Source organism: Colletotrichum spaethianum, assembly GCF_022836535.1.
Source record: "Colletotrichum spaethianum MAFF 239500 DNA, contig05, whole genome shotgun sequence".
NCBI lineage: Eukaryota > Fungi > Ascomycota > Sordariomycetes > Glomerellales > Glomerellaceae > Colletotrichum > Colletotrichum spaethianum.
The window spans coordinates 1,160,557-1,173,485 of record NW_026054775.1 but is presented as its reverse complement, the minus strand read 5'-3'; the positions used below and the strand labels follow the sequence as shown (position 1 = coordinate 1,173,485).

The 12,929-nt window shown below is 56.3% G+C and overlaps 6 protein-coding genes across 6 annotated transcripts; 3 read left to right on the top strand and 3 right to left on the bottom strand.

Annotated features, from left to right (window-relative positions):
- Positions 1-79: 79 nt before the first annotated feature.
- Positions 80-1,726, top strand: ColSpa_02862 (uncharacterized protein; the record flags this gene model as incomplete). The annotated part of the gene is made up of 2 exons (XM_049269074.1): positions 80-315; positions 415-1,726. The coding sequence occupies 2 exons, from the start codon at positions 80-82 to the stop codon at positions 1,724-1,726; spliced, it is 1,548 nt and encodes a 515-aa protein (XP_049125031.1).
- Positions 1,727-2,071: 345 nt separating this feature from the next.
- ColSpa_02861 (uncharacterized protein) lies at positions 2,072-2,839 on the bottom strand (the record flags this gene model as incomplete). Its single annotated transcript, XM_049269073.1, has 1 exon — positions 2,072-2,839. The coding sequence occupies one exon, from the start codon at positions 2,837-2,839 to the stop codon at positions 2,072-2,074; it is 768 nt and encodes a 255-aa protein (XP_049125030.1).
- A 2,049-nt stretch (positions 2,840-4,888) lies between these two features.
- On the bottom strand, positions 4,889-5,427 carry ColSpa_02860 (40S ribosomal protein S27; the record flags this gene model as incomplete). The annotated part of the gene is made up of 3 exons (XM_049269072.1): positions 4,889-5,071; positions 5,145-5,207; positions 5,296-5,427. 3 exons carry the CDS (start codon positions 5,425-5,427, stop codon positions 4,889-4,891), a joined length of 378 nt encoding a protein of 125 aa, XP_049125029.1.
- A 539-nt stretch (positions 5,428-5,966) lies between these two features.
- ColSpa_02859 (phosducin-like protein 2) lies at positions 5,967-6,799 on the top strand (the record flags this gene model as incomplete). The annotated part of the gene is made up of 2 exons (XM_049269071.1): positions 5,967-6,031; positions 6,082-6,799. 2 exons carry the CDS (start codon positions 5,967-5,969, stop codon positions 6,797-6,799), a joined length of 783 nt encoding a protein of 260 aa, XP_049125028.1.
- A 971-nt stretch (positions 6,800-7,770) lies between these two features.
- On the top strand, positions 7,771-9,405 carry ColSpa_02858 (leucine-rich repeat-containing protein 1; the record flags this gene model as incomplete). The annotated part of the gene is made up of 2 exons (XM_049269070.1): positions 7,771-8,291; positions 8,334-9,405. 2 exons carry the CDS (start codon positions 7,771-7,773, stop codon positions 9,403-9,405), a joined length of 1,593 nt encoding a protein of 530 aa, XP_049125027.1.
- Positions 9,406-9,565: 160 nt separating this feature from the next.
- ColSpa_02857 (RNA 3'-terminal phosphate cyclase-like protein) lies at positions 9,566-10,926 on the bottom strand (the record flags this gene model as incomplete). The annotated part of the gene is made up of 2 exons (XM_049269069.1): positions 9,566-10,668; positions 10,752-10,926. 2 exons carry the CDS (start codon positions 10,924-10,926, stop codon positions 9,566-9,568), a joined length of 1,278 nt encoding a protein of 425 aa, XP_049125026.1.
- Between the last annotated feature and the right edge of the window lie 2,003 nt (positions 10,927-12,929).

The following is a 12,929-nucleotide window of genomic DNA, read 5'->3' as shown; positions in this document are numbered from 1 at the left end:
ACCAGGCCATGACACCGCGCGTCGCTTCCGTTCCTCCCCAACCCAGCCCTACTTCCATACCCGTCTCTTACTCTTGAAGATGGCTTCGAAGCGCAACTACGCGGCGTCCGATGGTAACGACGTCGCCGAGCCGGCGCCGAAGCGCAACAAGAAGCCCAACCCCAAGACGCGCGACCACCAGAACGCCCACATCGACCCGACATGGGGCCAGAAATACGTCTTCTCGTCAGCCGCGGGCTCAACGACGGTTCCCGTGGACCCGGACCTTGATTTTGAGGACGATGCAGATGCCATGGCGTATCTCAAGTCAGTAAGGTAAGCAGACACTCCCGACTCCCTCCGCGCCCTTTTCCAATTGCTGAACTGGTCTTTTTGAAGTAGCCGCACACGATGCTGATATGGTGAGTACTCTAGGACGCAAGCAAACGGCATCCCCCACCTTCTCGTCGCACCAAAGGTCTCGATCGGCCCGCAACTACCAAAGGAGCTCCAGGACGACGGCTGCGATGACGTAGAAGAAGGCGAGAACGTTGAAGAGGACCGGGACATTTACACCACAGGCCAGGGGGATTTCAGAGGCTACTACCAAGACGGCGCATACACCGCCCGACCTGATAACTGGGACGACCGGCGTGCCCCTGGGGACCACGAAGCAGAAGACGGCGGATGGCAAGGTAACGAAGGCGTCTACGACGACGACGAAAACACAGACCCCGAAGCGGCGATCCACGAGGCCTACTTCGCCGCGATCCTTTCCCGCTTCAACGCACTCCGCAGAACCCTCCACACCACGCCACCACCAGACGTCGTCGCTGCCCTCCCGCGCACGCACGGCTACCACGTTGGCGCCTTCGGTCCAAAATCGGGCACGTTCTCCATCTGGTCGCAGCGGCTCCGCTCCACGGACCCTCTGCCGGCGCAGATCGCGAGCATGGACAAGGACGGCGTGCTGCGCGTCGTGCGCGTGCTCCTGGGCGGAAAGTTCCTCCGCAGGGGCTGCGAGCTGAGGGAGCGCACGAGTCGGTGGCTGTGGGCGCTGCTGGCGCGGCTGCCGGAACGAGGCGCGTTGAATCACGCCGAGATCGGGTGGGTGCGCGATCTGGGGCGGAGGGCGGTGTTGATGATGCAGAGCCTGGCGGACATGGCGGCACTGAGAGACGCGTTGGAAGGGGAGGGGATGGATCTGGGCGTGCACGATGCTGTTGATGAGAGCTCGGATGACGAAGATATGTTGAGGGAGATGGAGGTTGAGGAGAGGGACGGGGAGGAGGTGAGCGGGAAGACGGGGGAGACGCCGAGTGCTGGGTCCGAGGTTCTGACCGAGACGGCAAAGCCCGAGGAGCGTGATTTCACACCGCATAAACCCACTGACGACGGTGGAGTTGAGGACGGAGAGGTTGACGACGACCAAAAGTCGGAGCCGATGGACGTCTCTGAAGATGGCGAGATAGACGAGGGCGAGGTTGCAGAGGAACCTGTGCCGGGCGAGACGCTTGAAGAGGCGCGAGCTCGTCTCCTCGCCCAGCTGGATACGGCCGCTGAAGATGCACCGTCCGAGGCTCCATCCGAGGAACCCATCGCAGAGGTCGAGTACGAGGAGATGGCCGACCAGCTGCGCGCCAGGATGAACATGCGGGCCACGCTCAACATGATCCTGACAGTCGCCGGTGAGTTCTACGGACAGCGCGACCTGCTTGAGTTCCGGAACCCTTTCACAGGTATGTAAAATTAGACGGTGCGCAGTGAGCAGGGAGGGGCACAAGGAAAAAATTGGCCAAAAAGTGTACAATTTGTTGGCCTAGTGGGCAATTCAAGGAGCAGGCTAGCTATGATATCAAAAACAACAATGGTGGTAACCACCCGGCCTAAGAGGCTTAATACACTCCACCGGTTCATACCCGGGCATAGCAATCTTCGTCGATCTTCATGACAATTAAACAAATGTCCTCGAAGCAGCTCTTGCCGAGTACAGATGAAGTCACCCCCCAATGTCTACAATCCCAACTCCAGGCGCCCACGTCTCTATCAAACAGTAATGCATCGTACAGCAAGGTTTCCATCGTCTCATCCTCTACGCATCGCTCATATCGGTGTCCGGCGAGACGAGGAAGTCCGCCTCATCGAAATCGTCGACGACCAAGTTCTCCTGCTCCGCCGCGGGCTTGCGACGGCTCTTCCTCGGCACTGCGAACGGACGGGCATTCGCCCATCCGGACGGCGCCAGGCTCCGGGGGCTGACTTCACCTTCCAGCCACGCCGTGCGGTTCGCCCACACCTGCACAGGCTCATCGGTCTCCTCGTCGGCAAAGAAGCGCTTCTTGCTCCGTCCGTCGTTGGCGGTGCTCTCGACGCTCTCGACGCTCTCCTGAGAGCTGCTTAGGCCGGGCATATCGTCCAGACCAGGCACACCGTCCTCCTCGTACTCATACTCGCTGGTGTGTGTCGGCTGACTGGCCAGGCCGCCAACCTTGTTGATGCCGCAGAACGGCAAAAGCTCACGCTGGGCGGCAGCGCTGCGGTGGCGGGCGGTGGTATTCGGGGTGCTGGCGGCGTTGGTTGTCCGGACGACGGGAGTGCGGCGTTCGGTGGTGTCGCTCCAAAGCTTGAAACTGCTGTAGGTTCCGGTCTTGTACCCCTCGGGAACGGACTTGCGGACGCGCATGCCGACGGAGAGGAGGTTGGACTGCACCTCGGAGGGGAGGTTGTTAGAGGCCGGAGTGGGCGAGGGTCCGGCGGGGGGCGCTGGACCGGAGCGGGTGGCGAAGAAGGAAGTGATTTGGCGCTGGGCCGGGTCGCTTGATGCGCCGGCGAAGGGGCGCTTTGTTCGTGGGGCCGACATAGTTGTGCAGCGGAAGGGGAGGTCGAGGATCCAAGCCAGCTTTGCTGTGTTGTTGCGTATGTCGGGTCGAAATAGAGATGTTCGTCGTGAGGTTGGGGTCGAAGCGTTGGTGTCTTTGTGGCGGAGACGGAAAGGATCGTGAAATGCGGCTGCTTGGAGTGGAGAGTTTCCGGTTCGTCGCAAAAAACGAGAAAAAGGTGATGGTCGCCGTAGAAACGATCGCAAGCGAGAAATGACGTACAGAAGCGGGAGGGGATATGTTCTGGAGAGAAACGGGGTGCAAAGAAGGAGGTTGGGTCGGGGAGAGAAGGCGAAATTGAGTTGATACGAGAAGAGGGCGGATGGTGGGGGATGGACCTCCTGGGCGGTGCTGGTGCGGTGCAGTGCCAGGTCGCTGAGCGGTTTCCAAGGTTGCGAGGAGCAGAAAGCAGGAGCCCGCCGACGATCCGTGACGACCCAAAAACGCGTCAGGGCGTGTTTTTTCGCGAGACTCGCGCGGCCAGAGTCCACTAAAACCACTTTAAGGGACTGCCCTGTGGGGACCATGTGCCCTGAAACTCATAATGAGCGGCGGATAATTGGCGCCTTTGCGTTTGCCTCGCAGCACGGTTTCCGCCACTGTCAGACAATAGGCTGGCGGCCGACGGAGAAAGCGGTTGAGCAAGAGGGATACACCCTTTCGTGTCTGGTACTATTTTGGGATCCGACATATTGCTCTTGTTTTTGGCATGAATGAATCCGAGAATCTTAACGAAGAGTCTGACAAGAGTTTGTTCGTTGTTCTGCTAACAGTTCATACTGGAGTCAGCGACGCCCTCTCGAGTCGGCAAAGTACCTATGTGCATGCCATCGCAGCACGGTGACGAAGTGACCGGGCGATCCTGAGCGAAAACGGGTCTGATATGCATCTCAATCTTGTAGCCGAGGCAGCACACAACAGGGCAGGATGCAGGCCGTGAGGAGAAGCTGCGGCGTTGTAATGAGGGGCGCTGAGACCTAGGTAATGTCAGCAGAAGTCTTTGGGTATCGCTGCTAGGAGAGACCATGCTGCCAGTGAAGTAAATCGAATACAACATTCCTGGGTCAATCAACGCTTGACATTCACAGCCCAGACCTCGTAGTGCACGCGCTCTTCAAAGCCAATCTTGTCGGTTGAATTGCAATAGCGGTGCTGTCCACACACAGCCGGGACCAACCTACATAGTACTTGCACAAGCTCCAGGGCCTGTCACCATGAAACAAATCTTATCTCAATATTCGCGTCTAGTCACACGAGCATCTCGTAGGCGTCAATTGCCCAAAGATTCACTTCACAATGAAGGCGGAGAATAGGTGGACATACAAGACAGTGGGGGTCGTCACAGATCCGGCAAGGTGCACGCGAGCACGTCACATCACAGAAAGACACAGATCACGGAGAGGCGATGTACGGAGCACAGGACGAGGGTTAGGGGCGAGTGTGTGGAAACCATTGAATTTCGCGAGCAGTGCTGAATCCTCCGAACTCACTGCACTCGGGTATGAAGCGATCCTCAATCAGCAGGTTCCACGTCCTCGCGTCCAGAGAGGCCGTGTCGCAGACCACTCAAACGCTCATGTGAAAAGCCATTTCCAGCTGTCCACCCATGCAGAGAAGACGACCAAGAAAAAACTCCCGTGGGTGACAGAACAACGTAACGCATCGCAGAAGGGACAGGCGTGGGACGAGAGAGCGAGTGTTTGACTGATTTGCTTTTTTGATTGTTCGTCGGCCGCGAGGAAAAAAACTGAGAAAATGCGTCGTATTGGTGATGCAAAGGATATCCGGAGACCCCCAAACGCCCCTGTGTTTTTTGGTCAAGGAATTTTTGGATGTTCCATCTTCTATCCGCAAAGGTTGTCTGATTATGTTCTGTTCGAAGACAGCAGACTCTAAGAGCCCGTGCCAGGGTTGTCTATACGCCCATGCCCAGGTCGCTTGCTTTTGCAGATCCGAGATGTCCCACCAGTGATGAACCGTCCAAGTCGTTAATACCCAAGGGCTACAAAGAAACCGTCGCGAGGGACAGTTTACTTTCTGCGGAAAGAGCAGCCCTCAGTGAGTCTCGCCTTACCACCGGTAGGCTGGCAGAGGACAGTGGTGCATCCCTGGCAGATGACGACGGTCTGGGCGTGGGAGAAGACGGTGGTGATGGTGAAGCAGCCGGGGCACTTGACGTCCATGAAGAAGGAGCGGGGGGCAGGCACAAGGGTCTGTCCGATGTGTGAGCACGAAAAGTTCGAGAGGGGGAGGGGCAAGATGAGGCCATCGTGGGCGCTATCGTACCTTGAGCTTGTGCTTGCGGGCCTCGGCGGCCGGGGAGGGGTTGAGGAGATCAACGGCGAGAACCTGGGGGAGAAGCCATCAGCATGATGGTTCCTTCATCAAATATCGCATGCGTAATCGTCGTGTCCTTTCCTCCACAGCCCAGCCGTACCATCTTTTCCTCCTCTTGAAATTTTTTCGCCTCTTCGCGGGATTCCAGCTCGGTCGGGTGTTCGGGTTTTTTTTTCGTTCGTCCAGGAATAACAATCACACACGTGTCGCCGCACGCGAGGAGCGGCAGCATCGGGAGGGTCTTACCATCTTGACTGATCTGATCGAGTTGATTGATCGGGTGTCGGTGCGAGTGCGGTGGACTTGACGGGAATCTGATGGTGTTGGAAGTAGATTCTGGCTGCACTCGCAGAGATGGCGGATTGTTCGGTGGATGGGAGCGTCGTTGACAAAATCCTCCGCACTTTCCCTCTCCAATGGCGAAAAGTTCGCGTACTAGTCCGTTTCAGGCTAGCTCTGGAGGGCACATCAACCCTTCCACGTGACTGGGATCCTTGGGAGCGCTTTGATTGGCAGCGCGGCATTATACTGGGGCCGACGGCTCAGAGCTCGGTGAACAGCAATAGCTCACCTTGCGGAGCCTACGCTTCCATTCTCGGCCTCCACTGTGCTTAGGCACCTGCGACATTTCCCTGGCGCCTGAAGTCACTAGACACACCATACTGAGCCCCCCCTCTCGGTCTGATTCTATCTTCACTCTTCGCGACTCACTTCTTTGACTCTCCGACCCCTTGCTCTCTCTTGCATTAGCCGCACTGCGAACCCTTCACAATGGCCGCCCCTATGGACCAGAGAATCCAGGTCCCGATCGATGATCCCAACGCAGACACCGAGTGGTATGTTGCATCGTGACGGCTGCTCGACGACTCCTGACACGTGCTGCCAGGAACGACATCCTCCGGAAACATGGTGTTATCCCCGAGAAGCCGCCCAGCCCGACGCCCATGATCGAAGAGGCCATCGCCGAAGGACGAAGGTTAGCGCACGAGAACAGACTGGAGGGCAAGGACCTCGACGAGCTCGATGAGCTGGAGGATGACGAGGATGAGGCATTCCTGGAACAGTACCGCCAACGCAGAATGCAGGAGCTCAATGAGCTCACCAAAAAGGCCCTCCACGGCACTGTCTACCCGATCTCGAAACCCGAGTACTCGCGAGAGGTCACCGAAGCTTCCAACAACAGCCCCGTGTTTGTGAACCTGACGTCATCTTTGGGAACGAACGTCGAGTCGCGCGTGCTGTCCGAGCTCTGGAAACAGGCAGCGCGGGAATATGGCGAAATCAAGTTCTGCGAGATGCGCGCTGACAAGGCCATCGAGAACTACCCCGAGAGGAACTGTCCCACGATCCTGGTCTACAAGAATGGCGACATTGCGAAACAGGTCGTTACCCTGATGCAAATGGGAGGCGTCAAGATCAACATGCTGCATATTGACAACCTCTTGGTTGAGGTTGGTGCCGTTCCGGAGTCGGACATGCGCGTGGCCAAGCGCCGAAGACAAGCCGAGGATGAGGAAGAAGAAAGGGCAATGGGAAAGGGAATCAGGCAGGGCAATGTGTCCAAGTCCAAGGCGCATGACAGTGATGACGATGAGTGGGACTGAAAGATGTCCTACGTGCTGTCAGTGTTGTCAAGCCGAATGTGGCTCGATGCGCAAATGCACATGGCTGGGGGGATACGGCTGACAGCTTGACCGTTCATCCCCTCCTTCCTTCTGCCAGGAAGCCGAGGAACAATCCATAGTGGCGATATCTTAGCTGATGCCAGCCGAACAGAGCTGCGCCTACATCCTGTTCTTGCTATATAGTGCAAGGGGCTGCGCGGCGAACCTGTTGCCGCCAACAAACCCAGGTTGTGGGGTTGATTTAATCAAAGAAGAAGCTCCATCGAAGATTATCTTCGAGTCATCTTACTCCAAACGAAGAATACGCATGTCTTAAAATGGCACAAACAATACTGGAAAGTGCTGGCTAACAATGAGGACAAGATTGTGACTATGCGAGGGGCAATCTTGGTTCCTGGATTTCGTGCATTTGATGCCCCGCGCCTTGCCGCTGCGGATCCTTAGGACAACGGCACTTCATTGGTCTGTGCATGTGTGGGGTCAAGGGTATCTCTCGACCTGCGGGACAAAGTACGCTAAGCCGTTTAGGAGTAGCTGCTAGCATTGCAAGATGGTGTAAGTTTACGGGCTGGCCGGTGATGGTCGCGTCGGGAGGTAAACAATACCTCTCATCCACGACGGAAGAGCAAATGTCAAATGCCAGAAAAAAGAAAAGAAAACATAAGGGACAACATAGCCTACCCTGTTCCTTCAGATCTTTAGTACCATTCAACGGTGCTCGGAGCTATCGTCGGAGATCGTGTGAGCGGACTACCCCTGTGGGCCTGATCCCGGGCTGAACGCGTTCCAGCCCCCACTTGCGTCACGACGCGCGCGCCGTCGCTGTTCCCACTCGCGAGGGTCGTGGTGGCGGGCCTCGGAGCTTCCCAATTTCTTGATATCGGCTGCTACTCGCGCACACAATTCGACAGTCTTCTTCCTCTCACTCTCCCCTTTTTCCAATCTTCACGATGGCCGATGAACCAACTCTGCCCAGCCTGCCATCCTCCATCTCATGGAACGCGCAGACCGAGCGCTTCAGCAATAACCCGCGGAAGCGCAGGTACAACTTCAAGAGCCACTCGGTTGCGCCCCCGTCATGGTCTAACTCCAGCGATCCCGCCGTTTTCTCCAGCGATGATGACCCCGGTCTGGACAACTATGTTGAGGGGAGGCGGAAGAAGAAGAAGTACGTGGGTTCGTGGTTCCTCCAGCAGCCCGCGTCGTCTGACTCGGCTACCGGAGAGCCGCGGCCGGCACTGAGGGGCAAGCGGACGTTGAAGCGTGACTTGGACAGTGGTGTATGGATGGGTAGCGACAGCACGGATGGAGATGAGAGCGTCATGATGCCCGATCTCCCGACGCAGTCGAGGCTTCCCCAGTTGAACCGGGCACCACCTCGTCGTCGTAATGTTATCTCTGCCGAGGAGCTGGAGGCGCGGGAAAGGATCCAACAGTGCCTGGACGCCGGTAACGAATACATTGATCTCTCGTGAGTATCCTGAACTATGCATGGCAAACGCGATCTAACCAGGACTAGCATGATGGGACTCAAGACACTGTCCGATGCTACCATTCGCCCCCTATCCGAATTCTCCTACATACCCATCGTGGCCGAGGGCGTTCCATTCGAACAGAAGGACCCGGCTCTGCAACTCTACCTCTACCGCAATCCTTTGCTCAAACTTCCAGGCGCTATTTTTGATCTGGAGCATCTCACAGTACTTTCACTTCGCGGATGCCGACTGAGGGAGCTCCCTCCGGCCATTGGCAGGTTGCGGAGCCTCCGTACCCTGAACCTTGCGCAGAATCTTCTGAGGTACCTCCCCGCAGAGCTGCTCGATCTCATGGCCGCCCCCTCCGCCTTGGAAGAGCTGCTTTTACAGGGAAACCATTTCTTCCAGGCGACCGAACGACCGCGTCTCACCGATCTGGAAAGCCTCGAGGGCGACGGCTCGGAAGGCTCGGAACTGGTCGAAGCGTGGAAGCCGGGGTCCGACGGAGTTGCCGCGAGGTTCTTTGCGCGATCACCGGTTCACTACCTGGACAGCTCGGGCTTCTCGCATTCAGACTTCCGCCTCGACCCCGAGGCCGTCATTGTGCAGACGGAACGGCAGGATGGTGACGGAAGCACGTCCAGCGTTGCCCCGCCGTCATCCGCCCCTTACCACTCCAAATCCGCTGGGAGATGCGTTGCTAGTGCCAAAGGGAGCCGCGTTCCCAGCCTGATGGAGCTGGCGCTGCGCAGTGCCTACAAGAGCTCCAAATTGAACGAGCTTCCCGACTATATCCCCGATTCTCTGGCTCACTTGCAGGCGTTATTGGAGCGTGCTGCGGATCAGCGTGAGGTGGGCGGGCTTACGTGCTCCGCGTGCAAGAAGCCCTTTGTGGCGCCGACCACTCAGTGGCTGGAATGGTGGCAGGTCTGTCTCATCGAGAACAGACAAAAAGAGGAGGGTTACGTCGTCAAGGCCCGGCCGTGGACCGACTTGGATGAGGAGAATGATGGTGCCGTTCCCTTTTTGAGGAGGGGCTGCTCATGGAAGTGTGGTCCTGCCCATGTTAGAGAGGGACAATGGACGATTCGATCTACCAGGGAGAACTAGCAAGAGTAAGAGTGCAAGGTGAAAAGTCTTTCTAAGCAGTATATTGGTCTCAATTCTGTAAGGGTATTTTTTGGCGCTCGGCTCGGAGTTGGGGGCGGCCTGGTTTGAGTTTGACCCCTTCAAGGGATCATAGGTTCCATCGTTTCAATATCCAATTTGTCTAACTGACACTCGTTGCCGCCCCTTTGCAAACCGTCCCCTTGTTATACCACTCTATCGACGGCATTATCTCCGATGCCACCCATCTCGCCGTCTGCGAGTGCAAGCTGCCATGCCCAAACGGCTTATCCGTCTTGTCCCTCTTCATCCCTTCCCCTACGCCCAGCTGCGCCACGTTCTGTTCCAAAACATCCACTTCAGCACCCTCTGGAAGGGGACACCGTGGGAACGACGTCGGCCCCTCAGCCAGAGCCTGGAAGATGACGAGCTGATCCTGCAAAAACCCGTCCGTCGTGGACTGTGTTATCGCAAGCTCCTTTACCAAATCGCCAACGACTCTCCGCGAGACCAGGGAGGCGACGGATTCCCTCTGCCGCCCCTTTTTGGGGGTCGACATGAGCACATCGCGGCCCCATCTGAGCCCCGAGGCGGACCGCGCCACAAGCAATACGTAGATGCGCGAGTCGTGGCCCGAATCCTCGACGACCTTGAAGTCGACCTCGGCGTCGGGCAGGGACGAGGCGAGCGCACCCGACAGAGCGTTCTGCAGGTCGGCGTGCATGTGAGAGGGGACGACCATGGAGACATCCACATACCCGACCTCAAAATCGGAGGGGTCTTCGTATGTGCGTCCCGGGTCCAGAAGACGTAGTGTCTGGCCTGGTCTCAAGGGTTGGATAGTGAGGACGATGGATCCCCTGCTTTCCGGGCCTAGGCTCCAGCCGCGCTTCTTCAGCCTCCTCGCAACGTGAACGCCGAAGCAGGACTCCAAGCGAGGAAGGAGGACTTGGTCGAAGTATTCGTAGGAGAGTGACCATCCTACGTTGGTGCCGCCTGTAATTTCCAACTCAATCGGCGCCGAGGCGTCATTGTCTGCTGTCGCGTATAAGAGGAACGGCAGGATGGCCTGGAGGATCAGGAGGGTGCTCGCGGCGCCGGTGTCAGCGGCGATTTTGATATTGCGGGGTTTCCCAGCGAGGGCGGCCGAGGGAGGGAGTCGCGGGACGAATGTGAGGGTGCTGCTGCCAACAGAGAGGCCCTTGGCCTCTGCCTCCGTTGTCTCGGCCAGCCAGCGGATGGCGGTGACGTGTTGAGCTTTGAGACCTGTGAAAAGAACCCCAGGAATGGGCCTCATCAGCCATGGCGCTCCTATCGATGAGCGTACATTTGCAGGTGTAAGATCTCACCGCCACCTCCACTGCTGCTCCCCCCGTGGCCGCCCCCTCGTGAAGCCCGATTGCCACGTACGTTGGTAATCCGGACCGGTTGTGAAGTTACTGCGGCGAGGGCGATGGCGACGCGTACCAACTGGCCCCCGCCTTCGCCCGTTCGACCGTCGATTTCTATAGGTTTACGAGGCATGTCGGAGGTCCTGCGTGGGGGACGTAGGGGCTGAGGGTTTCGTATATCGAGTGAGGACGAATGAAACCGTGGAAGTCCAAAATTACCAGTTGTATCCCTTGTCAATTTTGACGGCGCGTTTCCGGAAATGTGAGTCAACTAGACAGCCGTTGTCTCGATAAGTTGAAGAGAATCAAGAAGGCTTTCTTTCAATCGCTGGTTCAGACTGCGTTACTTAAGAGCGTAGTTAGCGCTCGATCTAGGCAGTGTTCCAAAGTTCGGTACCTGACTCACACCGAATACCTCATGATCCGGTCTAACCTACGCAAGGATGCTGATGCCTTGTCTGCACGCGTTATTCGGGCGATCGCTTCCAGGAAAAAATCATACGCGATTACTCATTTCAGACAGAGTCCAATGAGTGAATAGTGGTGCCTGCTATTTTAGTCCTTTAGGTATGTCCCGATCCTGCCTATACGCAGCCCCCAGGAGTGGGATGCCATTGGAGAGTTCGGACTATGGACGCGTGTTTTTGGTCCCGTGAAATGGTATTTAACAAATTCCCATCCCCAGAATCGAAATCAAAGAATGGACATTTCTGCTCGTTATCTAGAGTTGCCAAGTGGCGACAATTGAAAGATAAGTGCATTGTTCCTCGTTCTTATCGTTGTTTGTGTCTCTTTCTTTCACGGCGTCCCTCCGTGCTAATAGGGACGTCGGGTGCTTCCTCCGCAAACAGAGTTTCAACTCCCGGTCCGCTTTGACCGCCTCGGAAGCCAATTCAACGTCACCTCTTTCTTTGCAGGCCTCCGGCTGCTTTTGTTTTTGTCGCTGTTTGCCTTGTATCACGGTTGCTTACAGCTTTCCATGGCTAGATTGCTGCGGCCTCATATTTCGATTCGGCATGAGCATCTTGTCCTACCAACACTCACGGGATGGCCGACCAATCACCATCGATGATGCGAGCCTCTCTTGCACAGCAATTACACGGAGTCGCCGTTCGTTGGTGAGTGTCTAGATCTGCACTGCGCCTTTAGATCCCCAGCTAGCCCACGGCGAAGTCAGAGGCAAATCCGAGCTTCGAGCGACAGATTCAATCGGCCGCAATGAGGCATACACTCGTGGTAGGCAAACTTGGGACCTGAAAGTTCCATATAGATCCAGGAAGCCGTCGTTACCTGGTGCCCAACAACGATCGATTCGATCACGAGCCTCGAATACGTATCCGTCCCCCTGCGAGCAACCAGCTATGGCGCAAGGTAGGCCAAATAAACACGACGCGTCCGAACTTCCACGACGCGCTGATGCCCAGTCAACAGAACCCAGGCAGAATACAGCACAACAAGACACTGAGGGGTATCGGAGCCTCATTAAGCGAATTGCCTTACTCACGCCCTCCCATTTGGCAGTCTCTCAAGCATCTATAAGAAGCCGAACGTTGGTCACATCTACCGACAATGCAGCACCCGAAGAATCCTGATCGAATATTGCATTGAACTACACAACACCTAGTAAAAAATAATGAGTCGCGATCTAGAGCGAACGAGCACACTGAAACACATGCGATAGTTGCAAGTCAACCCCCCATCTTTCCTATCTTCTTTCTCCTGTATGAGACATCAATATGTGGAAACCCGTACTCTATTTTTCATGTTTCCTTCCAGTTCCATCTCCAGTCCATCCTTGCGGAGTATGTCTTTATAGTATCAAATTCGCCGTCGGTTCGTTTGTATAATAAGGGAAGAGGGGATTTGTCGGAGGTTGTACCCTCGATAGATACGCCACAGAAGAGCTTATACATGAGTGGATGGGGTCATAGATCACAAGTGTGATCACATGTTGTCCTGGCTTACAACTATTTGAGACAAGTTAGTGCTTGCCTCAAGGGAGTTGGGATCATGATGCCTACCTGACTTGATTGTAATGCAAGACCCTCTCAACGGCATGGCGTCTCGCTCAGTTACGGTTGTGTTTGTGCCGGTGGGTACTGTGCCCTTTCGAGTGGGACGAGCCACTTCTACGGT